General features: G+C 36.0%; 2 protein-coding genes across 2 annotated transcripts in view; one reads left to right on the top strand and one right to left on the bottom strand.

The window, feature by feature from the left end:
* The window catches only part of LOC135196923 (protein eyes shut-like), an 88,263-nt gene extending 65,050 nt beyond the window's left edge, over positions 1-23,213 (bottom strand). The window contains exon 1 of the mRNA XM_064223760.1: positions 23,014-23,213. The gene's annotated coding sequence lies outside the window, so the exon portion shown is untranslated. The remainder of the gene's footprint in view (positions 1-23,013) is intronic.
* A 1,980-nt stretch (positions 23,214-25,193) lies between these two features.
* The window catches only part of LOC135196921 (receptor-type tyrosine-protein phosphatase eta-like), a 416,919-nt gene continuing 414,765 nt past the window's right edge, over positions 25,194-27,347 (top strand). The window contains exon 1 of the mRNA XM_064223752.1: positions 25,194-25,230. Within this exon, the coding sequence (XP_064079822.1) occupies positions 25,223-25,230 (8 nt within the window). The 5' untranslated portion in view covers positions 25,194-25,222. The remainder of the gene's footprint in view (positions 25,231-27,347) is intronic.

The raw sequence follows: 27,347 nt of genomic DNA, 5'->3' as shown, positions 1-27,347 counted from the left end.
ACAAATTGCAGCAATTATAGAGGAATATCCCTAATGTCACATGCTTTTAAAGTATATGAAAGAATACTTGAAACTAGATTGAGAGGATATGTTGAAACAAAGCTGGGTGAATGGCAAAACGGTTTTCGACCAGGAAGAGGGACAACTGATATGATTTTCTCCCTCAAGATGATATTTGAGAAGAGCTGGGAATGGGACAGGGACAGATATATTGCTTTTATAGATCTAGAAAAGGCTTTTGATAGAGTACCAAGAATGAAAATATGGGATGCCCTAAAAGACCCTTACTATGGAATCCCTGAGAAACTTATAAGAGCAATTTATAAACACCTATCAAAACATCAGATCCAGAGTAAAAACAAATCAAGAGAATGAAGACTGGTTTGAAATAAAATCAGGAGTAAGACAGGGCAGCGTCCTTTCGCCACTTCTTTTTATATTGTTCTTAGATAAATGTATGAGGGAACTAGGTGAGGATGAAGCTGCAGATATGACCATCAACCTTATGTATGCAGATGACCATGCAATGATAGCCCTCGGCGCAGAATCTCTCCAAGAAAACGTCAACAACTGGAACGCGATCTTAACAGCTAATGGAATGCGGATCAACAAGAATAAGACAGAGATCATGCACCTATCACGAACACCAAGTAACGTAGATGTAGAATTAGAAGGTCAGACATTGAAACAGTGTAGAAATTTCAAATACTTAGGAGTAGAGTTTAGTGACCAAAACGATTCAAAACTGGAAATAACTACCTGAATACAGAAATTCAGTAACAATCTGTATCTGCTCTACCCACTAATGAAAGACAGAAATATACCTCGCAAAGTGAAAACCATAATATACCTCTCTATTTTAAGACCAATATTGACTTATGGCCATGAATCATGGACATTAACATCAAGAACTAGAAGCCAACTTCAAGCAGCTGAAATGAAAGCCCTAAGACTCATAAAAGGTGTAACCAAGACTAGATAGGCTACGAAATGAAGACATTAGAAGAGAACTGGGAGTGGAGGGGATACCAGATTTTGTGGAGAGAGGACAGCTTAGATGGTTTGGACACACCAAAAGAATGGAGGAGGAGCGATATCCTATAAGGGTTTTGGAATGGACACCGGAAGGAAGGAGACCGGTAGGAAGACCAAAAATGAGATGGCTACAAAACATAGAGAGAGGAGTAGAGAGGAGAGGCTCTTGTTTGCGGGAAGTTGATGTGATGAGGCTCTATGATGATCGCCAAGAATGGAGACTGTTCCTGAAGCAGGACGACTGACAGGCCTGGAGGCCTACCTGGCGTCTGGTGAGAAAGAAATATATATATATATATATATATATATATATATATATATATATATATATATATATATAATATATATAAGAATGGTCTATTACATTTCGTCCAACAGAAAAGGTTACAGTCTAATGAGGTTAATTAGTCATTTTATAGTCAATTAGACTTTGCGTAGTACATACTTGCTTTGTTTATAATGGGAAATACTTTAGACAGAAATTTGGTATGAAGATGGGGAACTGCCTTTCACCTGTTCTTTATAACATTTACATGGAATTTTATTAGAGTAGGCTGGTTCATTCCATCTTAACCGACAATATACTTTGATTACGTTTTGCTCACGACATATTAGTATTTGGAAAATTCTCTTTGACATAGGTCTTGTATTAACACATTTGAATGGGTTTATACCTTGGGTCAAATTTACTGATCACAAGGAAAAAAATAAGAGTAGAGCTTTCTTGGATGTAAAAGTCATTAGAAATAATAATACTTTAAAGTTTAATGTACATCGAAAAGGTAGCAACAATAATCTAATTATCAATGCGAGATCATCCCATAATAACAAGTTACACAGTCAGAAATAAGATCTATGTTTTTAATGAAGAGCTCTCCACTAGTCAGCCCTGAATTCTTTGATGACGAGGTAGCACAATTTTACGTTACATGACATAGATGAGTATTTCCCACTTGCCCAAAAATCTCTTTATGCCCCTAGTGGAAATAAGAATTTGAATAGCAAGATACTGTGTCTGCCATACCTGCCAGCCTTTGATCGTATTACCCACCCACTTCAAGTACTAAATGTGACGGTTGTATTTTCATATCGCAATACCGCTGGCAGAACTTTAATAAGAAACAGCCCTATATAGGACAACGGGGTAGTTATACAAAATTCCTTGTTTGTTTGTATGGTGCTTTTACGTTGCATGGAACCAGTGGTTATTCAGCAACGGGACCAACAGCTTTACGTGACTTCCGAACCACGTCGAGAGTGAACTGCTATCACCAGAAATACACATCTCTCACTCCTCCTTGGAATAGCCGAGAATCGAACCCATGACCACCGAGGTGGGACGTCAGCACCATACCAACCACGCCATTAAGGAGCCAAAATTCCTCGTGGTTGTAATAAATTTTATATTGGAAAATCAGCAAAATCTGTTGAGAGACGAACTGCACAGTATAAGTATAGTATCGCGACTGATCAGAGAAATAGTGCCACAAGTAAACCTGCTAGAGAATGTCTTTATCTAATTCAGTGGTCTCAAGCAAGAATTTTGTTCAGAAACAATAACCTTAAAGAAAGGAATCTTATAGAAAATGCATATATTCAATATAGTGAAAACAATCATTTTAATGGCAGTATAGGTTTGTTCAAGAAAGACCCGCTCTTTATTCATATAAAAAAAAACAGTACAAATTTTGTAATATATTGACTTAGGTTCCACTTAATTACCTACATAGACGGTTAACCTTTTCTGTTGGGCGAACTATGTATTAGGCCATTTATTTTTTTTATATATTATCCTATAACCATTTTCACTTGTTTATGTTAGTCCTAAAGTCAAAATGTAAACATATGTCCGGTGTATGTTTCTCTTAAACTGATTAGTCAATCAAGTTCCCCGGAAGAGGTCTGATGAAAGGCATAACTGTTGAGACAAATTAAGAACTCTATTTCCTTTTTCCCCCTGGTTTCTCCTTCGAGATATTTCATCTACGTGTTTGAGAAGTATGTATGTATATATATATAGATATATATATATATATATTATATATATATATATATATATATATATATACATACATATATATATACATATATATATACATATATATATAATAAATATATATACATATATATATAATAAATATATATATGTAGATATAGATATATATATTTGAGACTGACAATCTTAAAATACAAGGGTTCAAATCCAGCAGCTCGGGGAAGATACATTTGTTATATATTTTATAAAAGTTATTTCTTCTGATAAAGTCATTCTTCAAACCGTCTAGAAAAACACAACCACGGTGAAATTGATGAACTCATAGCTTCAATATTCATTGTGAAAAGAATCGCACAAAGCAAGAGCAGCAACAGCTAAATATGGAGTTAAAAGGAAAGCTAACTACATCTTTTCTGGGCGAGCTGCGATCTGGTTAAAACCAGGTCCCCATGACTACTTGTCCATTATTCACAGTCACTGAATCTTAACGAAAAGGGAAAATGTCACTCACCAAGATGCCTCACTCTCGTGATATATAAGCATGATATCCCATATATATATATATATATATATATATATATATATATATATATATATATATATATATATATATATATATATATATATATATATAATGTGTGTGTATGGTATACATATATTTTTTGAGCACATTTAGTAACTGTATCACTATCAATCCGAAAATACTAGGGCTCGAATCCAGCTCGGGGAAGGAGCATTTGCTATATATTTGATAAATATCTTTATACCACTGTAAATTTAATTCGATAATGAGAAAGTAGCCGCTCAAATTTAGAAATATATATATATATAATATATATATATTCATACATACATATAATGAAATGAAATGATATATATTATTTTTTTTTTATACACATGCGAATGTATCTTTTGGGATGGGTATTGCTTACCTCACACCCATCTTTCGCCAACCCGTCATCTACCTACCACAGTCGACTAATTATCAAGCACACAATTCCTGCTTGGTCTAATAAAGGCACAATGAGTAGTTTTAATGTATTACGCCTAAATTCATTCTTGCCCAAGTCGCTGAAGTATATATTATATATATATATACATATATATATGCATTAAGATACAAATGTCCTTTAATATCCAATTCGCTCTACCTCAGAATTAATACATTTTCATATATGTTAACCGAAGGGGAATGTTTTAGTTGATAAGAATTCCGTCCTCTCGTGGGTTCGAACCAGCGACCAGCGGACTGAAGAGAAATCAGGACATCAGTGATGTTATGCACTCGTCCAACAAGTTGTAAATGAATCACGGTGATGTGATAGAAATTATATATGAATGTAAATTATATATATATATATATATATATATTTATAGCTATATATATATAATAATATATATTATATATATAATATATATATAAGTCATATCACATTTCCGTGATTCATATACATATATCGAGCTACAATGTCCTTTAATATCTAATTCGCTCTACCTCGGAATTAATATATTTTCATATATGCTTAACCGAAGGGGAATTTTTTCTCGATAATAGATTTGCCTGGACCAGGGCGCGAACCTATGGATCCTTTCAAACCCAGGAACGTCAGTGAAGCTTTACCTACTACACCACCGCGAGAGGTGTGTAGTAGGTAAAGCTTCACTGACGTTCCTGGGTTTGAAAGGATCCATAGGTTCGCGCCCTGGTCCAGGCAAATCTATTATCGAGAAAAAATTCCCCTTCGGTTAAGCATATATGAAAATATATTAATTCCGAGGTAGCGAATTAGATATTAAAGGACATTGTAGCTCGATATATATATATATATATATATATATATATATATATATATATATATATAGATTTGTGTGTGTGTATGTATATAATATATATATGTATGTATGAGCACATACATACATGTAAATGAAATCAAGGCATTACGAATAACACAAATTTTGACGCAACCATCGACATTTATTTATCTAGCGCTGCCTGAACACCAAACGACAAGGAATGCCACCGGCGCGCTGATAAGAACGGAAGCTCCCGAGTCTTATCGTAGGAAACGATTTGAGCTGTATTTTCACTTGAGGTTTCTTATCTCCAGAGGCTCATGTAAATGAGTAATGGCTTGGCTTCACCGCAGGATGTAGAAAGAAAGAAACAAGGGAAGCAAGAAAGAAGATAGAACCGTTGCATTGGGCATCGCTGCTGGTTGGAAATCTCTTTCCCAAGGAAATATTGTCTTCACTGTTCTACATCGACTTCGATTTGAAAAGTAGGCGTGGCCTTGATATTTTCTGGATTCAGTTATTGCTTGTGTTAGTTGTAAGTTTAATATGGACGTCTTGCAGGGCACCCTTTTTAGAAGAAGGATTGGCAACAGGAAACGTTGGGTTTCCGCTGCTGTGCCGTATCATACAAGGGACTTGCTTGACAGGCAGCCACACCCTTTTATTCTTTGCTCTCATATATATATTCAAAATTACACACGTATACACATACACGTATATAAATACAAACAAAGTTACAGCCACGAAGGGAAAGTGGAATAATGAGATGCTAAGTACTCTCGTCTTATTACCACGACATGTCATGGTCATGGTTATATGACGAAAGTCCTTGGCATCTTCTCGCCGTTTCATTTTTCCTTCGTGGCTGTAACTTTGTTCGTGTAATTATCAAGCTTTTGTTTACCTTTTTCGTGATTTAAAATCAAACATATACACATATCTATAGATATACATATAATATATATATATATATATATATATATATATATATATATATATATATATATATATATATATATATATATATATATAATGTGTGTGTGTATACACTCATGCCCATTAAACCTGCAAAATGAACAACTCCAAAAAGACAACACTGCCTCTTCCTCAGAACGTGACCCCTTAGAAGGGACGGCTCCAGTGCGTGTTATCCTTCCATTTCCCAGCGGGTATTTTGGGATGGGCTTGCAACCCCCCATACCCTACGACACCCAAGCTGAGACCCACCATAACTGAATCACAACCACCCACATTAATTCAGTCAAGAAAGAAAAAATGGCTTTTAACCGCCTGTGCCTCGTTAGTTCCGCGTTGGTCTGAAACTATACCTCGGTGTTCTTCCTGATACGACTATTGTAAACATTATTATTAAGTAAAAAGCCACAGTAATGTATATGAGCTACTGTATTTTACAAAATACAAAAAATACAGTGATTCATACACAATGTGGATTTTTACTTATTATTTTCCGGCAACAGTATAATATGCACGATAGATTATCGTTTTTATAACTAATATTATCCTAGTGTTGTTGTTGTTGGGAACATCACAACAGAAACAAGGCAAAGAAGGAATGATTAAAGCATCGCTCCTTTCGAGCGCAGAAATATCCATTTGGAAGAATAAACTATTCAAGGTTTGCTGACAAAACCAAAGCAAGATAACAGAATGGTTTCTTGGCCTTTACACTAGAAAAACAGGAAACGACGATTTCAGTTTGCGTCTTTTAAAGTACAAGTGATTTAACAGGAGAAACGATTTTTTTCTGGCTGTTTTATTTATTTACATACAACCCTAATCAATATATTTTTTCTTTCTTATTGTTAAACCACTGTTCATATTATGTCACTGTCCTTTCATTGTTAACACATCGCTGTTCACTAATCAGTCTTCTATCACTCTTTTTCAATAGATATCACCTCTCAATCTATTGGTACAACGGCACCGTCTGTAGCATGTCACTTTTTATATATCAATGTTCTCTCGGTACCTATTCTTCAAAACGATATTTATCAATATTGCATAACTATCTGTTTATTAATGCAATGCTATCTGTATACCAAAATAGCCATTATTTTCAATAAAACCTGTATTAATGAAGATCTTACTATTCCAGCATATTATTATTACTATTATCATTATTGTTGTTGTTGTTGTTGTTGTTTTTGTTGTTCAGTGGATGAAGCCAATTCATATGGAATAAGCCCAACAAAGGCGCCATTGACTGGAAATTCAAGCCCTACCAGGAATATGGTGTTCATTAGAAAGAGGTAACGGAAGGTAAAGGGATATACAGAAAGAAGAAATCGCTCATTAAAAAACAAACAAAAAATCTTTAACAAAAATAATAAATACATAGATAAAAACATAAGCAGATTATTAAAATGTAAGGAGGATTTTATTTTGAAGTTCCAGTTGCCCGACAGCCTCAGCGATATTATCATATCTATACTCTGTTTTTTTTTTTTCATCTGTCCATCCGCCTGTGGTGTTTTTGTATGGTAACACTGTGTCCGGGCTTTAGATAGTTACATTCAGCTTACATTCAACGATTATAATAATATCCTATTTCGAATATTAACGGTGTAATTCGCATACAGTAAATTATTAAAACACTTTTCAGTTGCAAATGTACACCCAGATATTCTTTTATTTACCTAAAACTTACACATAGCGTAATATCTAAAGCCCGGGACGCAGTGTTACCATACAAAAACACCACAGGCGGATGGACAGATGAAAAAAAACAGAGTATAGTAATATTTGATCAGTTCCCAGACATCAGCCATATTACCCCGCCTATTCATGGTAACATTAAATATCGATCAATCAATACTTCCTCACTACGTTAGCGCCATCCATGTCAACTCCTCTACTATTTAGTCTCGAGCATAATTTTTCAGGAGCAAAAAATTGCACTGAAAGGGGTTTTAATGTATAATAAATACTGTTTTCCTCGAAATTCAGTATATAATTATCTTGTATATATTTTTCGAATTCTTATCACTGAGAAATCTCTCTCTCTCACTCAAAATTCCGTCTTTTAGGGAGAAATAGGTCTCCTACTCTGATTAGCATTTATCTCTCTCTCTCTCTGACAGTCGATTATTAAATCCAATGCTTGACACGCCAACGGAAAGCTTACATACAATCTCGCCTTTTAATACAAGGGGGAAATGAGGAAGACGGAGAAGGGGGTCTCCTAGACATTTGACGGATAAACATTTGACCGAAAATGTAGGAGACGTACCTATTTGTATGTCAAACCAGCTATCGTTCTGTTAATCATAACAATCAATATTAACAGCGAGAAAACAATCGGCATTTACTACTTTGAGTTTACCATCTCAATTGTTGAATTGGGTAACTGCCATTTTCAGCTCAAACACTCTGAATGAACTAGCCATGTTCACACGAAACCAACTTTGTCTACCATTGAGAAATATGAGTATAAAAAAATTGACTTTCTGAGAGCAATTTCTCACAATTTTTTATTTTATGGTTTATTTTTTGGCAATAAACTGTTAACTAAAATACTTGAAGTTTTGCTTGTTACTATTCACACTTGTAAATTGTCGGCCAAATGTCCGTTCGGCTAAATGTCCATCGGCCAAATATCCGGCCAGGAGAAGGGGAAACAGCGGAGAATTCTCATACAACGACAAAATGAGGAGACTTACAAACCACAATGTAAAAATTAATATTAACAAGAAAATAAATAACTAAATACATAGATCAATCAATGAATAAAAAGAGCCAGGTTCCGTGATTCTGTAACAGGATACTTGGCGAGCAGGCCAGCGTTTGGTTGCTAACAAAGAGCCTCCGGGGAATCATTCAAGTTATTAACATTTTTTTTATACCTAACAAAGGAATGGCTGCCACATCTACGGCTTCGTAACATGTTTATCATTCTAGATGTTCTGTGGATACAGCAGTCGCTGTAACTATTTTTCCAGTAATCTATTGTGAATTTATGTATTAGTTATATATTAGTAAGTCTTGGGGCAATTTTTCCAATGCTTGATTCGAAGTAACAAGCGACGCTCCTTCCGTTGGCGTTCTTGTTCCCTCTGTTCCTTGGTCCAGTTTTCGTAGACGTTAGAATCTGGAACTCTGGAGATTCTGGTTGTCCCAAATTTTGCAGATTTTTAATAAAGTAGAACATTCCTTTGAGACAAATTGAATATTTGGCATATTTGTATAATTACACCAGTTTTGTCCCCGTTTCAGTAATTATCCAACCCTGCGTGCCAATCTACTTGTTTAATATCTAATAGCAACTTCAGTATGTTAAATTTATTTACAAGCTGAGCAAGTAAAGTTGTTTCCTTCAACTGAGGAGACTCCTGTGGGATGGGCAACAGACGATGCCCAAAACCCGACGACCGCAGCGTCTGTTGCTATGACAACCAGCGCGTCAGACAGTTACAATTAAACGAACACATTTTGCGAACGATTAATCCCGGTCACGCGAAGGTGTGCGCCGAGTAACTCGCTCAAACTCTGAGTATTCGCCGCAATCCGCTCTAGCACCAATGCGTAGGTCAATTGCAATACGATAAAAAAAAAAAAAAAAACTTTTCTTCCCTAGTATGGGAACAATAGGGTACTTTTGCTAAATTATATTTCCTCATTTGTCTATTACATTTCAATCCATTTCCTCTCTTCTTCAATACAAGCTCTATTTCATATTAAGGACTGTTATGGCCCGAATGATTTCTCAGGCAGTATACAACATTTCATGACAAAATTGCAGTCTATTGAATGTTACTCATCAGAATTTACTGTTAAAAGTACAATAAATGATTCAACCAATTTCTTCTGATAAATTCATTAACTAACAGTACCATAACCTAGCTTTTTTAAGTATCCACGATATCGTAAAAATCTCATAGCTCAATAGTTTTATGTCTTAACACCAGTACAATGAGTCTACATATCAGATCCTAAAAGTGTAAGATATTTGCTTTGGCTTCAAGATTGGAGGAATTAAAAGAAGAAGAAGAAGAAAAAATAAACTACGGAGAGTTACCTGAAAATTTTGATCACTTTTTTTTTTTTTTACATTCTAGCACATACTACTGCGTACATGGCTCACCTCTAAAATCAGTGTGTAATAACGAGTCTACTCTTTAAAATATACTTTTGCAATTAATGAGCTATTGCCGCGTGGGTAACAACAGTTCGACATTTCATTAAAACGATACAGTGGGTTGAACATATATATACATATATAAATATATATATATATATAAATATATATATAATATATATATATATATATATATAAATATAGTATATATATAATATATATATATATATATATATATATATAATATATGTATATAATATCTATATATATATATATATATATAGATATATCCATATATTGTATATATATAATATTATATATATACATATGTATATATATATATATATATATATATATATATATATATCCATATATGTATATATATATACATATATATATATATATATTATATTATATATATATATAGATTATATACATATAATATATCTAAATATATATTATATATATATATATAGATATATATATATATATATATATATATAAATATATGTATTATATATATATATATATATATATATATATATATGTACACCATATATCAATATTATCTATATAATATATAATATATCTCTGCAATATTCTAAATAAAAATTGTAAAGCACCATATTCATTGCGTATTGGAATGGAATATAAAACTTAGCCTAAGGGCCAAGCGCTGGGACCTATGCGATCATTCAGCGCTGAAAGGGAAATTGAGACTAAAAAGGTTTGAAAGGTGTAACAGGAGGAAAATCTCACAGTTGCACCGTGAAGAATTGTTAGCAGACGGTGGGCAGCAAGATGGGAAGAAAAGGAATATAAAAGAAGGTACAGTAAAAGGATTGAAAGGGGTTACAGCTAAGGAGCCGAAGGGACGCAGCAAAGAACTGTAAGTAATGTCTAGAGTGCAACGCGTGAGGTACACCGACAGCACTACAAGGATTTATTGTGCATTGCCGACAACATTACTTTGTGTAGGCCGTTGACAAGCCATCCTCAGGGGCCTTTTATTTTCCAGTTCTTGATTTCATGTACCATTGGCATACTTCTGACGTCATAAAAATGTATCCTTAATCATGGTATCACAAACAGAGCTCAAATCAAACATGCAAACATCTCCCGACGACTGACTTATTGACCAACTGGACGGCGTTCTTTTTAAAAGACTGATTACATCCAGCCTTCTCCACAGGCCTTTGTCTGCGTCGCTGTCGAAAGGATCATTTATCATCCTCCCTATTGTGGTGGGAGGCGTCAGGTGGAAGCTCGAGGCACCAGCAAACACAAAGCTCCCTCTTGGTCGAGTTTTAGTGCGAGTCGGGTGAGGGTTGGTCGGAAGGTATTTATGCCCCCCTGCCATAAAAGGGCGGCCTCCGACCTCCGTCAGAGAGCAAGACTCCCGAGGTTCCCGATAATATTTTCGCTTACTTTGCCAACATTTCATCTGAATAAATTGCCGTTAGTAAATCAGACATATTTATCCATTATTCATAACATTTCATCAAGTATTTTAGACTCGCGTACTTCAATTATTAAAATGGAAATTAAATTCTATCGGTTCACAGGAAAAAGACATGATAGCCCCGCAAAAACCTCGTCACCAAAAGAAGTGTCAATTAATTAACGAATCAAAGAATAACAAGAATAAAAAAAAAAAAAAAAAAACATATTCGTCTGGGACACAAAGAATCCTCTACCATCAACAAAGGAATAAAGAAGAGGAAGCTTCGCCTGAAACGTATGAAGCGTCCAACTCGTTTTTTTTTTTTTTTTTTTTTTTTTTAGCAGGTCATTTGATTTTGCTGTAGGAAGTAGAGCCTTTCGTCGGACACCGAGAGAAGCTTATCACTGCCACTGCACGTGTCTGCTTTTTCTAATATAAAGTTTTGCCCGTCTTTATTGGGTTAGCTCCAAAGAGCACAGGTCTAGTTTGGTATCAGATACCACAGAAAGCCGCAACACTGGAACAACCTTCGCCGTCATGACACCTTTCATCGTTTTCGTTGTTGTTAGAGCAAGGTGACCTTAGGGGGTCTTCTGTCAACGTCTTTCCATTTATCATTGGCAAAGCAATGTTTACTTGTCATTTGTGTCCTTGACAACGATATTTCTCTGAGCAAATTAATATTTAGTATCTAGTTTACCGGCCATTCTCTCACAAATCTGCACTTCCATTTTGTTGGGGAATGCAGTGCTCACATTACAGGTTCCACAAAAATTACGACACAGCATCAAGTATTTCACGACCCGCAACTTTCGCCATGACTTACTTTCCAGAGGTAAATTATGTCTCAACATCACGTCATGCGAGCGTGGGAACGGACGGAGAAACGGATATTTCAGTAGTCCGATATTTTTTAGAATAGATCCACACGCACTCGAACGGACGTATTCTCACCAAATTATTATGACAAGCACAAGACACAGTTCTTGAGCAACCTATTACCTTTCCAAGAAATGCCGATTCTCCTAATTGTAATAACAATTGCAAATACTTTGATCATAAAACTGCAATAGTAGTATTTGTATGTAAATCTTACGTGCAAGAGATATTATTTGCAACTGTTCGGGAAAAATGCCCGTCATGGAATTCACCCAACGTTGGCGAAACTCGGATATTTGAGAACGATTATAAGACATTAACCTTAAGGAAAAACTTCTCCTTTATTTCTTCATCTACAGGGTCAACAAATGCAAATATTTGTACGTACACTACTACTACTATACTACTACTACTACTGCTGCTGCTGCTGCTACTGAAAAAAAGAGAATAGAATTAACAATTTACATAGACCATCACAGTCAAACTATGAACTGCTTATCATTCAAAAGCCTGATGTAAAAATTCATTTGCTTCTCTGTTTTAAAAGCGAAAACAGCTCCCCGGATGTTACGGGGGGGAAATGCGCCTTTGATACGTAGTTTACAGCGGGTTCTTTGACGTGATATGGCCGGTGACACCTCGACGTGACACGCGCCCTTCCTCGGTCAGACAGGATGCATTTTATGGCGCTTGGGTTTCAGCACAGTAACCGGACATTTGGGTCCAAGAGGACAAAGAAAGGGAAACGACGATCCTTGCAACCGAATGACAAGACTAACACAGACTAGTGACGAGTTCTCACGTCCGCTATGTTTCAGCGCTGCTTACCAAATGAAGGAGCAAATGGGTGATTGCTCTCACGAATGACAACATGAACTATGATAGAATGATTCACAAACATATAAACAGCCACTGCATGTATTTATTTCGGGGCAGACTCTGATCTGCCCGTCATTGTCGTCATGCCCTCACGTCTTACAGAATGGTTTCATTTTAACAATTTCCCTGAATTTGACTGATCTGAATAGAGAATTTAGGCCAAAAGGCCAAGCAAGGCCAAGCACTGGGACCTATGAGGTCATTCAGTGCTGAGAGGGGAATTAATAGTAAAAAGTTTGAAAAGTGTAACAGGAGGAAAACCTCAAAGCAGTTGCACTGTGAATGAACTGTTAGGAGAGGGTGGACATTAAGATGGAAGAAAGAGAATATGAAAGGAGGTACAGTAATAGGAAAGAAAGTGGTTGCAGCTAGGAACCGAAGTCACGCTGCAAAGAACCTTCTTAAGAAATGACTAAAGTGCACCGCAGAAGGTGAACTGACGACACTAATTAGCCCTCCTACGGGAAGGCTCTGGTTTCAAAGCAAACCATGTATGGTAAACAAACTCCTCAACTTGCGGAGTCAGGAAAATTAGCTCAGGAATTCAGGTCTTGTCGGAAACTCCGTGAATACTTGTGCTTTCGTACGACTGACGAGACTTGCATTTAGTTGCAACAGGCAAAGGTGATACAGGCCCGCTTTAAAGAGGAGGTGGTTGGGCAGCACAATAATGACCGCTCTATTCCCGTTTGCGTCGTCAATACTTTTCCCTGACACCAAGACCGAGAGGAAAACAAATTTCCATCTCGGGAAAATGGATGACGAGGCAATTGACCCTAAATGGAAAATGGAAGCTGTTGCTTGAGGAAACGTAGTAACACTAAGTTCATGACAGCCTCTGTTGCAGCTCGCACAAGAAACACAACCATTTACTATCTCGTTTTCTCCTTGACCTGATCTTTCATGAACAGAAAAAAAAAATCATTCTGTCACTTTAGAGCTAAAGTTAAAATTACTGTTGTGCTGAGATTCAAAGGACGGATACAGCATAAGGTTTAGAATGACTCGAGAAAATGTAAACTATTTGAATACCCTTGAGTTGAGAGAACACTGTTTCTAAGTATTCGCGCTCTCTTCATATCCTATTACTTTCTTTCAAAATACCTATAATTATGCGTTCACCGCACTTCATGAGTCTTCTTTTGTTTATTTATTTAAGAATATTAGCCAAACATAACCATCCAAGATGAATGGTTAACGACGCAAATTTTGACCAAAAAAATAAATAAATAAATAAATAAAATAAAAAACTGGCTCATGGAGTCTGGGGTTCTGTTTCATAATCATTAGACTTTCGTCGCTTCGTTTCAACACCAGGACGCAGTTACCAGGTTCTGGTATTCCCTTCCATTGTTCCGGGGTTAAAAATCTCATCTCATCCCACTATGTTTTTTCTCTTTTTCGTTTTATCAGACATTCCTGGATAGAATTGCCCATTCCATCGGTCACTTCATTTAAGAAGTACAGATTATCTATCTATTCTATCTATCTATCTATATCTATATATATATATATATATAGATATATATATCATATCATATATATAATATATATGATAATACACAATTTATTAAAGAAAATCATCATTATATTCCTTCAAGTCTGATTAACAAGTAAACCTCATTAACTTCGATGATGTGTGAGCAGCATTCATTCCTCGGCCATATGATATAGGTTTTGAAATTTGAAGGAAAGTCTCTCCTCGGCCAGTGTATGATATATATATCGGATAAAGACATAAAACTCTGGCAAGTGCAATGCAATAAGAGAAATTGTAAAGTTCAATATGATCAATAACAAACTATTGAGTAGATGACGATAACCGCGTATACAAGCTTCATAAAACGAATGAATAAACACGAACACAGACTCCACTTATGTGCACATAGTAAAGAAAATGAATAAATAAATTAAGATTCTCCATTTGTCAAACTGAATACACAATAAACATAAGTAAATCAATAAAAAAAACACATTTATCGCATTTAGCTCAAGCTGTACAAAAGTGACTTACTGTTTACCAAGTAACACGAATCCACAGAGCCATCGCCGCTTACGAATCATTCGGGAATTTTTGCAACGCTTTTGTTTCGTCATCATCTTTCAGTGTACTTGGAAGCAGCGTTCCCTTCCTCTCTTTCTCTCTTTATCACTCACTTTGTCGGGTCTACATATGAGTCTTGTCATTTATCTCCGTCTTTCTCTAACCGTCATGCCCAGTGGCGGATCTAGAAATCTTTCACAGTGGGCCACTTAAAATTAATATATATATATATATATATATATATATATATATATATATATATACATACGTACACAATTACGGTACATATATATCATTATTTAAATATGTATGCACACATATATATACAGACATAGTTCACATCTTATGCATATACGTATGTTGTATGTACTGAGAGAGAGAGAGAGAGAGAGAGAGAGAGATTATAATTCTGAAGATAGTCACATTGTTTCCGACATCTGTAGCTGACGAAGAAGTAGCAGGTGAAGTTTCTCAGACAAATAAAAGCATGAAACAGGCGCATAAAGAAAAACAATTACATAATTTTGCTTCGGTGTTTCTATCAGTATTTTACTTGTGTGTAATGGGTACACATCATCGAAATTTAATTATAGCTTTGAGATTTACACATTATTCTATCCAGGGGAGGGTGGGGGGGGACGTGACCAGCCCCTCCCCCCTTATATACGCCACTTATCGTGTGACTTAAGGTCTTGCATGACGTACGCGCGGATGTCTTCTTCGCCTAAAGTTATCTCTTTTTGACTTCCAAACTGATCAGGTTCCTTTAATGCAGTTTTGTCCAAACATGTTCGCCTATTGTACCCTTCATTACCTTCTCCTACTGTTACGTATCCCCCCACCATGGGTGACCAAACTCGGTTTTATTTAGGATAATCATGCAAATAGTATATTAATTATGAAAAGACTGCATTATAGGAGTGTTGGTCAATAAATTCATATTATTACACAAATAAAAATGATGATTTAATAACAAAATGCTTGTAAATTACTTACACAACTTAATGGGAGATGTGAGACTGTTGTTCACTGATGGGATGTTTCTGTTGTGTGTGTGTGTGTGTTCCTTGTTTGTTCACGTACCCTCACAATCTATGTTGCGTACCCCCAGGGGTACGCGGACCCCAGTTTGGACAACACTGCATTACAGATGGTATGAAGAAACTGTTTTATATCCATACACCTCTCAAGTTGCTAACAACTTGAAACAAATGATCAGCATAAAAATAACAAGAGCCAGTTTAAAATGGTTTTCATGGTAACATCGAGAGACACATCTAGAAAGCATCGGCCAAAAATATGCATATTCGTGATGACAATTCGCACTTCTAGCTTACATCAAGAACGTCATCACGAAAGCAAAGCTCTTCACCAAAGACACCAGCAACAGATTCGTCTTCTTTATTCATGGCATCGGCGGAAGCGTCAGAGGGCAACATATCTTTGACCCAGTTCGCAAGGCACATCAACGTAAGTTTTTTTTTATTTTTTTTTTTTTAACTATAAGAAGTGTGGAAGTAAAAACGGCCAATCGCTCCGTCTTTGGCGAACGATTGATTGCGACACAACCGACATTCCCCGACAGTTTCCGACGCAAATTGTTTCTGAATGTCGATAGTGTCATGTCAGACCTGACGAGAGAGCATTCACCTTTCCGCAAACCGAGCAATGTAGAGTAGAATAGAATAGATCATTTATGCCAAAGGCCAAGCGCTGGAACCTATGCGGTCATTCAGCGCTGAATGGGGAAATTGTCAAAGACCAATCGCTGGAACCTATGAGGCCATCCAGCGCTGAAAGGGAAACTGACAGTAAAAAGGTTTGAGAGACGTAGCGAGAGGAAAACCTCAATTGTTAGGAGAAGGTGGAAAGTAAGATGGAATGAAAATATGAACGGAGGTACAGTAAAAAGGAATGAGGGTGGTTGCAGCTAGGAGCCGACGGGACGCTGCTGCAAAGAACCTTAAGTAATGCCTACAGAACACCACACGAGGTGCACTGATGGCACTACCCACATCCCTTGGGGGCCAACGTAGAGATGAAGGTATCTATTTTCTCTCTTATTACGAGTGAACGTTTGTGTGCGCGTTTGCGGGAAGAGTGAACGTTTGTGTGCGCGTTTGCGGGCGTGGACGAACACGTAAATAAAAAGGCATAATAACTCAGTGACATCACCCTTGAAACAAGAAAGGTCACTGCGGATCATGTCTCCCACATACGGCTCATTCCGGCGTCATCTTACAAAACTATAGAATTATATTGAAGTCACTACATAAAAAAAAAAACTATTTTCAAAAGTAGACAATCAAAAGGTAGTCATTAAGACATTAATATTTACCTTATAAAAACATAATCTTACTTCCAGTCAGCTCAGAAAATAAGCAGAATACTGAGTTATAATCATGCCTACCATTTCCATCTAACATTTTTCTTATATATATATATATATATATATATATATATATATAGATATATATATATATTATATATCTCTCTCTCTCTCTCTCTCTCTATATATATATATTATATATATATATATATATATATATATATATATATATATATGGATATATAGATAGATATATATATATATATTATATAATATATATATATATATATATATATATATATCTATCTTATATATATATATATATTTATATATATCTATATATATATATATATATAATTTATATATATATCTTATATATATATATATATATATATATATATATATATATATATATGTATCTTAGTTTCCGAATGACAAATGGGATGGAATATGGAATTCAGGCTTGAAGCCAAGCACTGGAATCCAAAGGATTATTCAGCGCTATAATGAATTTGGTTTGAAATGAATGTCAGTGAATTTATGAATGAATGAATAAAATAATAAATGCTTTTACAAATACGGTGAATATTGATATTTGGTAAAAACTGACATCCCCCATATATAACATTCATACGTAAATCGTAAACTTTACGAAGATAAGGGAACAATACGGTTTGTTTGCTTGGTGTTTTTATGTTGCATGGAACCAGTGGTTATTCAGCAACGGGACCAACGGCTTTACGTGACTTCAGAACCACGTCGAGAGTGAACCTCTTTCAACAGAAATTCACATCTCTAACCCCTCAATGGAATGCCCGAAAATCAAACTCGCGTCCACTGAGGTGGCAGGCCAACACCATACCGACGGCGCCACTATGGCGCTCAAAGCAATACGGTACACTAACACGAAACTCATTTTTTCCTTCAAATACTTCAAGTAGGCAGTCATTTCCCTCTATGAAACGCCGAGTTATCCACATGTCACACACTTCCAATCAATAGGTGAATTCAGGTCACGCTCCAAACGGTACTCCGCTGTGTGCTGCATTAGTCTGACTAAGGATGAAATCCATATACTGAATACAAGTCTCCATTCTTTCCGCAGAAAATGAACGCTCACTCACACACATACACGCCTCGTACAAATATACACGCAAAGAAAAGAAATAAGGATGACTTATCGGAGTTAAGAATAACAAAATATCTCAACTTAGCAACAAAAAATAATGATCGACATATTGCCATAATACAATATTAATCTGCTCAATTCTGCATTCCGTCGTATTTTAGCACTCACGTGTAAAGTACCGTTTCTGCCGTCTAACCAGGTACCTTCTTATGCTTAAGTAAACATATTTTCTCCTTCCACAAAGAGTTACGTCTTCTAAATTATGTATCACATTAGTCAATACGAGCTCGAAACGTGTTTTGTTTTGTTTTTCTTCAGACAGATATATAGCATATATAGTTTGCAAACGTTTTCAAATTTTTTTAACTCTAATTAGGCAACATTTTTGCAAATGTCGAGTCGTGCATATCCATAATAATAATAATAATAATAATAATAATAATAATAAATAATAATATTATTATTATTATTATTATTATTATTATATTATTATTATTATTATTATTATAATAAGTCGACGAACACTCACTTTCCAATTGATATTTGATGAAGAAACCCACGATGTGAAATTAATGTTTCTGTTTTCTTGTTACATACACATTTTTACAGGTGTTTTTTTTTTTTTTAACGGTAGTGCTCCTGCTGCCATCTTAAGAGTGATGTGGTTTTCAGTCCGGTGACCTATGTGTATGATGCCTTCCAGTCTCAAATCCCGCCCATGGTCCGTTCCTTGCCTCCGCGTGTCCCTTGCTCATCTTTTTCCTTTGTTTCAACCCTGGGATTTTCAATAATCCTCATCTGGCTGAGTCATTAAGTTCAATGACCGGTTTGACCTTCAGAACTGTTCCTGTAAGGCTGACCCTTGCAAAACGGATTTGTTGTTTATGTTATTTAGGCTGCCGAATGGTTTTTGTTTCCATTTATTGTGGGTGGTGTTCTTCCTATGGTCGTTATATCCCTACGATGTAAAGCTAATTAAAACGTTAGCACAGTAGTATACGAAAGCAATGACACAAATAAACAGCACAGTACTCAAAGGGGCACTTAATAACTTGTGGTTCACAATTACCAGGTAATACAACACATTTCGGCTGTTTAGGCAACACGAAACAATAGCGTTCAAAACGAAAGGTAAGCCTAGTTCGATCTGGTCAAAAGGTGTAACTGTACTCTGTTTTTTTTTCATCTGTCCATCCGCCTGTGGTGTTTTTGTATGGTAACACTGAGTCCCGGGCTTTAAATAGTTACGCTATGTGTAAGTTTTAGGTAAATAAAAGGATATCTGTGTGTATATTTGCAACTGAAAAGTGTTTTAATAATTTACTGTAGCGAATTACACCGTTAATATTCTAAATAGGATATTATTATTATTGTTGAATGTAAGCTGAATGTAACTATCTAAAGCCCAAGACGCAGTGTTACCATACGCATACACCACAGGCGGATGGACAGATGAAAAAAAAAACAGAGTATAGGCATTGCATCTTTAAAACTGAAAATCCCATAACTGGAACAGGGGAAAGGTCAGCGAGGACCCCGTGGAGGTTGTACTACACAACTGACCGCAGACGAGATCGAGGTCACAGAACTAAAAATTTATGGGATGCTCAAGGAACAAGACAGCCCGTGTCAGCTCTTGATTGGTTAAATCTGACGTGAATAAAATATATCTCAAGGACACTGTAGCTAGAGGAGCTACTTCAAGCTGAGAGTACTGTGTCCTAAGTAGTTCCTCTGTGAAAATGTACATAACAAGAAGAATGTAGTAGCACAAATTTCCCTTCCTTAACGGATCTCTTTCTAATAATAATAATAATAATAATAATAATAATAATAATAATAATAATAATAATAATAATAATAATAATAATAATAATAATAATAATAATACTTCAATAGCAAGAAGTTAAAATGTGCCTTAAAAGTATTCGTGCGACACCGCATGAACTCAACGAATCTACGTTAGCTCACGTAATACTCGACCTGAGCTGAATACCTTATTATGCCACTTCCTGGTGCTGAATTCCCGAGTGCTGCTGACCCGAGAGCATGACCTGATTATCATGAAATGTTATGATGTACCTACGAATGTCAATAGGGCGCGCACGTTCCATTTAATACTACTGATCGAAAAATCATGCCCCTTTCCCGTCAAATATCCCCCGAACAGCTGATCCCAATCGATGCGAGCGGGAGATGCTTCAAAGTGCAACTCATTCCAAGATCCGATAAATCGTTACAGCGAGATGACCGGTGGTCTATAGAAAGGAATAAATGCACGCAGAATAATACTTGGTTATTATGTCCCGTTCAGCTGATTCATGGGAGGTCGTTAGTTAGGTCTATTTCCACCCTCACTAACGACCTTTCATAGTCTTACTTACAGCTTGATATAACGCATGGTAACTATCCTATGCCACAGCCGTATTTTATATCGTTAAAGCCCATTATTTCTAGCTGGAAACCGTTTCCCCAACACCATTCTTAGTAAGAGATATTTAAACACGCGAACAGCCTTGGCCTTCTTAAGGGAGATTTTTTTTATATGACTCACACTCCATTATTTATATTAGGACTTATCTATTACAGAAGACTAACGTAACCGCCGTTGAAGACGGAAAACCAAGTTACGTACAAATTTCCCTGCATGGACTCACCTTATTTAAACATGGTCAGCATCCGAGTTGCAACGACTCTATAGGTCATAAGGCTGAAATTTCTAGCACTGAGTCTTAACTGGTTACTCTCCAGCCGATACTCTCTCCCAAACATTTCCCATTCTAATCAGCGGTTAGGTACTAGCTCAGATTCTGCATACTGTACTCTAGTCCTGGAACTTCGCTCTTGGAAACTTCAAAAATATAACTGGAAAACCGTCTCGTCTTACTTTCAATCACTGTAGACAAATAAGATTCCGTTCACTATACAGTGACTTAAACCAGAAATCCAGTCGGCAAACTTGTCTACCATTTCAGTTAGATATCTGACTGAACTCATTTTTGTGCAGACATATAAATGAACAGCAGTTTCGCTATTTCTCTTCTAAATCCGTATTATCCTTCAAAAATATATATTCTTTTTTATAATGTACCCTGCTCTATGCGATGTTCCTTCCTTCATTTTCACTTGTCTTTATATTCAAGTCTTGTTAATTCTAACAAGAAGCACGAAGGCAAACTTCCTCAAAATCTTTCTTTTTGTGTAATACCTTTCGTACTTCTTAAAATAATGGAAACACTTAGGAACTGTACCAATCAATATTTTAGTATCATTTAAATAATAAACGTACTATGTAACGTGAACAGGGATTACCACAGTATCCCTGCATTAAGCTGAGTGCCATTTTCAAATGATAGGGACAGGCTCATCTTCGAACTAACCACTAACCAGACCTATGAGGTCTTTTCTTACTTGACAAAACTACAGAGAAAAAAACTACAGAGAAAAAAAAAAAAAAAAAAAAAAAAAAAGTCGTCGAATTCAGAGATGAAAGCGACGCCCACAAACTAGTAAGAATTAGATAGCTCATTTGTGCTGTGAAGAGCGAATGAAAGTTGGGAGACTCTAATTATATATAATGAATTATGGAAACACGGTTGCAAAAGATAGTGCATTAATAGCTCATGCAAAAATAGTGCATTAATATCCCATGCAAAATGGCCGAGGTATCAGCTTCACAAGCGCCACAGGTAATTCACGTTATTGTACCGATCGAAAAGTACTCTTTTTCTAGGAGTACTTTCATGACAAATGAAATAACATCTCAGCGACGCCGACGCCTTTACTTAGAAGAAAACGCCTTTTACTTATGGTCAAAATTTATTACGCTAAAATAAAACAAGAAGTTTATCATTAATTTATAGTCTAATGTAGACGAACCATCAAAGCATTCAATGAAAACAATAATAAATTGTAAAATTCAAGTCACGTTTGCTAAGTGTAATGTGTCATCCTACGTAAAGAATATTAGCACACTACACAGATTAACCCAATTCACTATCTGGACCTTTTACAGGATAATAGTAAAGTCTTTCATTATTGTATATCACTTGGCTGTTCCATGAATTTCTCCAATTATGCAGCTTCTTCACACGTAGGAACTCGATATCTATTTACAATTAGCAAAATCGCCAGTTTCCCATACCAGAATAATTTTAAAAGTGTTAGGTTGATATCGTTTTGCCTGTTTTCGTACTAAGACGAACCACGCATCAAAAACTCCGATGCCTGATGAACTTTCATGAAAGGTTACGCTACAAAGGTGAATGTACGGATAAGCTGGGCCGTGACAAATTGCATCATTAATAGGCTAACACAAGTCCCCAACCTGAATATTTGAACCGAGTTTATCCTCCTCGAATATTCGCCTGGAAAATGGCTAATCCCTACCTTTTCTTTCCTTTACAGTTCGATGGCTTGGTGCGTGGTCAACACAAACACAACACGCGTCCACGTACTACAACAACCTGCATACGAGCGATCTCCACATTAGCAATACTGTCACTGCCGGTATCTAAGTTTCAGTCACCTCTCAACAGCTGATTCGTTCCTTCCTCGAGTCTCGTAGCTTTCACTCAGGTATGACACAACCACCCTTATGACACCAACAGATAGGGATCAATAAGGCCCATAACAAATGATTCATACCAAGGCAATGATGAAAAGTTTTGGCCACCTGGCGGGAGCAGGGTGAACTACGGTTGCCATGGTTACACTGTATACAGACCAACCGAAGGGGTTTTGGGGGAACTACGATCGTGGATGGCTGTGGAAGACCCCTCATCATCAAGGCCCGCTTCACCCTCATGAGGATTAGCAAGGGGTAACTGACCTATTTACGGAATTACAAGCAATCGCAAGATAGAGAGAGAATTCGTCTTAATTACGATCAAACAAAATTATTTGATTCCTTCTTTCTTGAGGAAAATATGTCTAACTCTTAATATGTCAATAATAATAAATGCACATGTAGCCGCTTTATCAAGTAAATAAATTAATTTCGCAAACAATAAAAAAAGGATGGGTACATTATTGATATATAAAACGGCAAAGGCTCGTTAAAATTATTGTTGTTAGCCGAGATACTAACGCTGTTCAAAATAAGTAGCACTACATAATTATTCATCTGGAGCAAGAATAGAGGGAAGGTAGTCAGCCCAACGGTGATCAAAGTAATGAGAAAATAAGTCCAAAAGAAGCATTATGGAAAAATTCTTATGAAAATGACGAAGTAACGGAACCAAAACAACATCAATAACCATACACATAGAAAAATATGAATTATTAAGAAACGCTTGGCGCTTTGAATAACCGTAACAGCCTCTATGTAATTAAGAGCCTCGCTGTCTATCAACGTTGCTAGGGACAAAAATCCATCAACGGTTTTCTAAAATTTACGTTATCAAGCAACTTTATACCGCAGCAGCATTTTCATGTGGGTATTCTTAAAAAAAACGAGTAGCATTCACCAGCGGTCTGCTAAAAATAAAATGCACCCACAAACAATGAAAGAGATAAGGTACTTTTAATACACCAAAATAATGCTAATCGAGGAATATAACCCAGCTAAGAGTTGTCCTTGTACTTTCTTACGCTTCTTTAAATGGTACTGAAAATGTCAACTTTGCAATGGAATGGGCTGAAAGTTAAAACACTGATTAAGATATTAAATGAATGCCGATTCAGTATTTTTCATACTATTTTTATAACATAACATCTCTGATGACTTGCAGTCTATGTGATGGTTGAAATTACTGACGTGCATAACAGTGGCCGGTCTAGAAATCCACCATGCGGGTCCACTTTGAATTATCATATATATATATATATATATATATATATATATATATATATTATATATATGTGTGTGTGTGTGTGTGTGTGTGTGTGATATATATATATATATATATATATATATATATATATATATATATATGCGTGTGTGTAGCTACGTATGTATGTAGCATGTACACACATACGGTACATATTATATCAATATTTATATATAGCTGCACACAGCAGTAGCATTTGTTGAAATAATCATTAGCTAAGCAAATTTTTGTTATTAATAATTATTTATAGAGAGAAAATAAAGTTTGGTATTTAATATCCATGGGGGTGGGGGACACGTGACCAGCTGGCCCCTCCTTAAACACTATATTCTATGCTTAAAAAAAACTGCCTTGCAGGCATCCGGCATGCATAAGCATTTCCCTTCTTGGAAGAAAACATCCTTTCCTCCTGTGAGATTTGTCAATAAAAAGTTTCCGGCCTGCCAACTGATTTGTCGATGCAGATTTACATGTATATTCTATATATCGTGAGAATTTAAACACTCCTTTATTATCAAATTCTTGGAACAGCGTGCTGGAAGTTCCACTGTAGCCAATTTGCGTTCAGACTTACGCAAAACCATGGAAATAAGTGAATGTAGCATATCCATTTGTAACCTATATACTTAAATTAGAGCAATTTTTTTATTGCATTGCTATGGCAGCTAGAACTGATGGAAACAGTTTTAAAGGCATCGGCGTATGTGTCCGGCTCCATTAAATTGGCAACAATGGCCGTGGAACCTTGCTGGAAGTAACTAACAACAATGCAAAGGTTAGTGGGTTATATTGTTGGGAGAGGCTACTTTCTCACTTTGTACAGCAGAAGTGCGTGTTCCTGAGAATCTCTAAATGAACGTGTTACCTTCTCCCGTCGCAAAATTAGAAATCTCTTAACTCCAAGGAATTCAAATTGGTAATTCTAAAGAATAGTTCCGCACGAACTGCAAGGAACGTAACCGCGGATACGACATCCACTGTATTTCGTCGTGTTTACTACTGGCCCCTTGAGGTTAATTACAGTCGTCCTATTAAATATTACTTAAAAGTTCTTGTTCAGGAGGTAAAATTGCATAGTAAAATCGCAACTGCCATAGTCTAGGCCACCGCGGAATAGTAATATAGATCTACCGTCAAATTACATACTAGTAGGTAATTGGCTATTCTTTCAGTATTCACATTTCAGTTAGCCTAGCCTAGCAATTTCGTCATTCGACATTTCAAATAGCCAAGCTTAGCTATTTCAGCGTTCGACATCGCAGCTAGCTTAGACATAGCCATTCTTACAGCATTCGACATTTCAATTAACGGCGATTCTGTCAGCATTCAACATTTTAATTAGCCTAGCTTAGCGATTGTTTCAGCATTCAACATTTCAGTTGGCCAAGTTTAGCAATTCTTTCAGCTTTCGAGATTTCAATTAGCGTAGCTTAGTGATTCTTTCAGTATTCGACATTTCAGTTAACCTAGCTTAGCGATTCTTCCTGGAATCGACATTTCAATTAGCCTAGCTTGGCAATTCTGTCAGCATTCGCAATTTCAATTAGCCTAACTTAGCTATTCTTTCAACATTCAACATTTTAATTTGCGTAGCTTAGCGATTCCTTCAGCATTCAACATTTCATTTTAGCGATTCTTTCAGCTTTTGACATTTCAATTAGTAGCGTAGCTTAGCAATTCTTTAAGCATTCGACATTTCAATTAGCCTAGCTTAGCTATTCTTTCAGCATTCAACATTTTAATTAGCGTAGGTTATGTATTCTTTCAGCTTTTGACATTTCAATTAGCGTAGCTTAGCCATTCTTTCAGCATTTGACATTTCAGTTAGCCTTGCTTAGTTATTCTAAAAGCATTTGGCATTTCAATTATCCTAGCTTAGCAATTCTTTCAGCATTCGAGATTTCAATTAGCGTAGCTTAGTGATTCTTTCAGCATTCGACATTTCAGTTAGCCTAGCTTAGGGATTCTTCCTGCAGTTGATATTAGAATTAGCGTAGCTCAGTGATTCTTTCAGCATTCGACATTTCAATTAGCCTAGCTTAGGGATTCTTCCTGCAATCAACATTTCAATTAGCATAGTTTAGCAATTCTTCCTGCAATCGACATTTCAATTATCCTAGCTTAGCTATTCTTTCAGCATCCGACATTTCAATTAGAGTAGCTTAGTGATTCTTTCAGCATTCAACATTTCAGTTAGCTAAGTTTAGCGATTCTTTCAGCTTTTGACATTTCAATTAGCGTAGCTCAGCGATTCTTTCAGCATTCAACATTTCAATTAGCCTAGCTTAGCTATTCTTTCAGTATTCGACATTTCAGTCAGCCTAGCTTAGCAATTCTTCCTGCAATCAACATTTCAATTGGCATAGCTTAGTGATTCTTTCAGCATTTGGCATTTCAATTAGCGTAGCTTAGCGATTCTTTCAGCATCCGACATTTCAATTAACCTAGTTTAGTGATTCTTTCAGCATCCGGTATTTCAATTAGCGCAGCTTAGCTATTCTTTCAGCATTTGACATTTCAGTTAGCCTAGTTTAGCGATTCTTTCAGCATTCGACATTTCAATCAGCCTAGCTTAGCAATTCTTCAGTTTCATTCAAACATTTCGCAAGTAGCGTAGCTATGCGATTCTTTCAGCATTCAACATTTCAATTAATCTAGCATAGCTATTATTTCAGCATTTGACATCTTAATTAGCGTAGCTTAGCTATTCTTTCAGCGTTTGACATTTCAGTTAGCCTAGCCTATTCAATCCATTTCATGTCTAGTATAAATTACATTTGTTTTGCCCTTTGTAAGTATTAGTTTTGCCAAAAACATTTATTGTTGCATGAATTGGAGTTTGTAGTGTCCTGTAACTTTTATTAATTCCTTTTTAGAGTACGTTTTTGTCAA

Source organism: Macrobrachium nipponense, chromosome 18, assembly GCF_015104395.2.
Source record: "Macrobrachium nipponense isolate FS-2020 chromosome 18, ASM1510439v2, whole genome shotgun sequence".
NCBI classification, from domain to species: domain Eukaryota; kingdom Metazoa; phylum Arthropoda; class Malacostraca; order Decapoda; family Palaemonidae; genus Macrobrachium; species Macrobrachium nipponense.
Note: the sequence above shows the minus strand (reverse complement) of the source record. Positions and strands in the feature narration are given on the sequence as shown.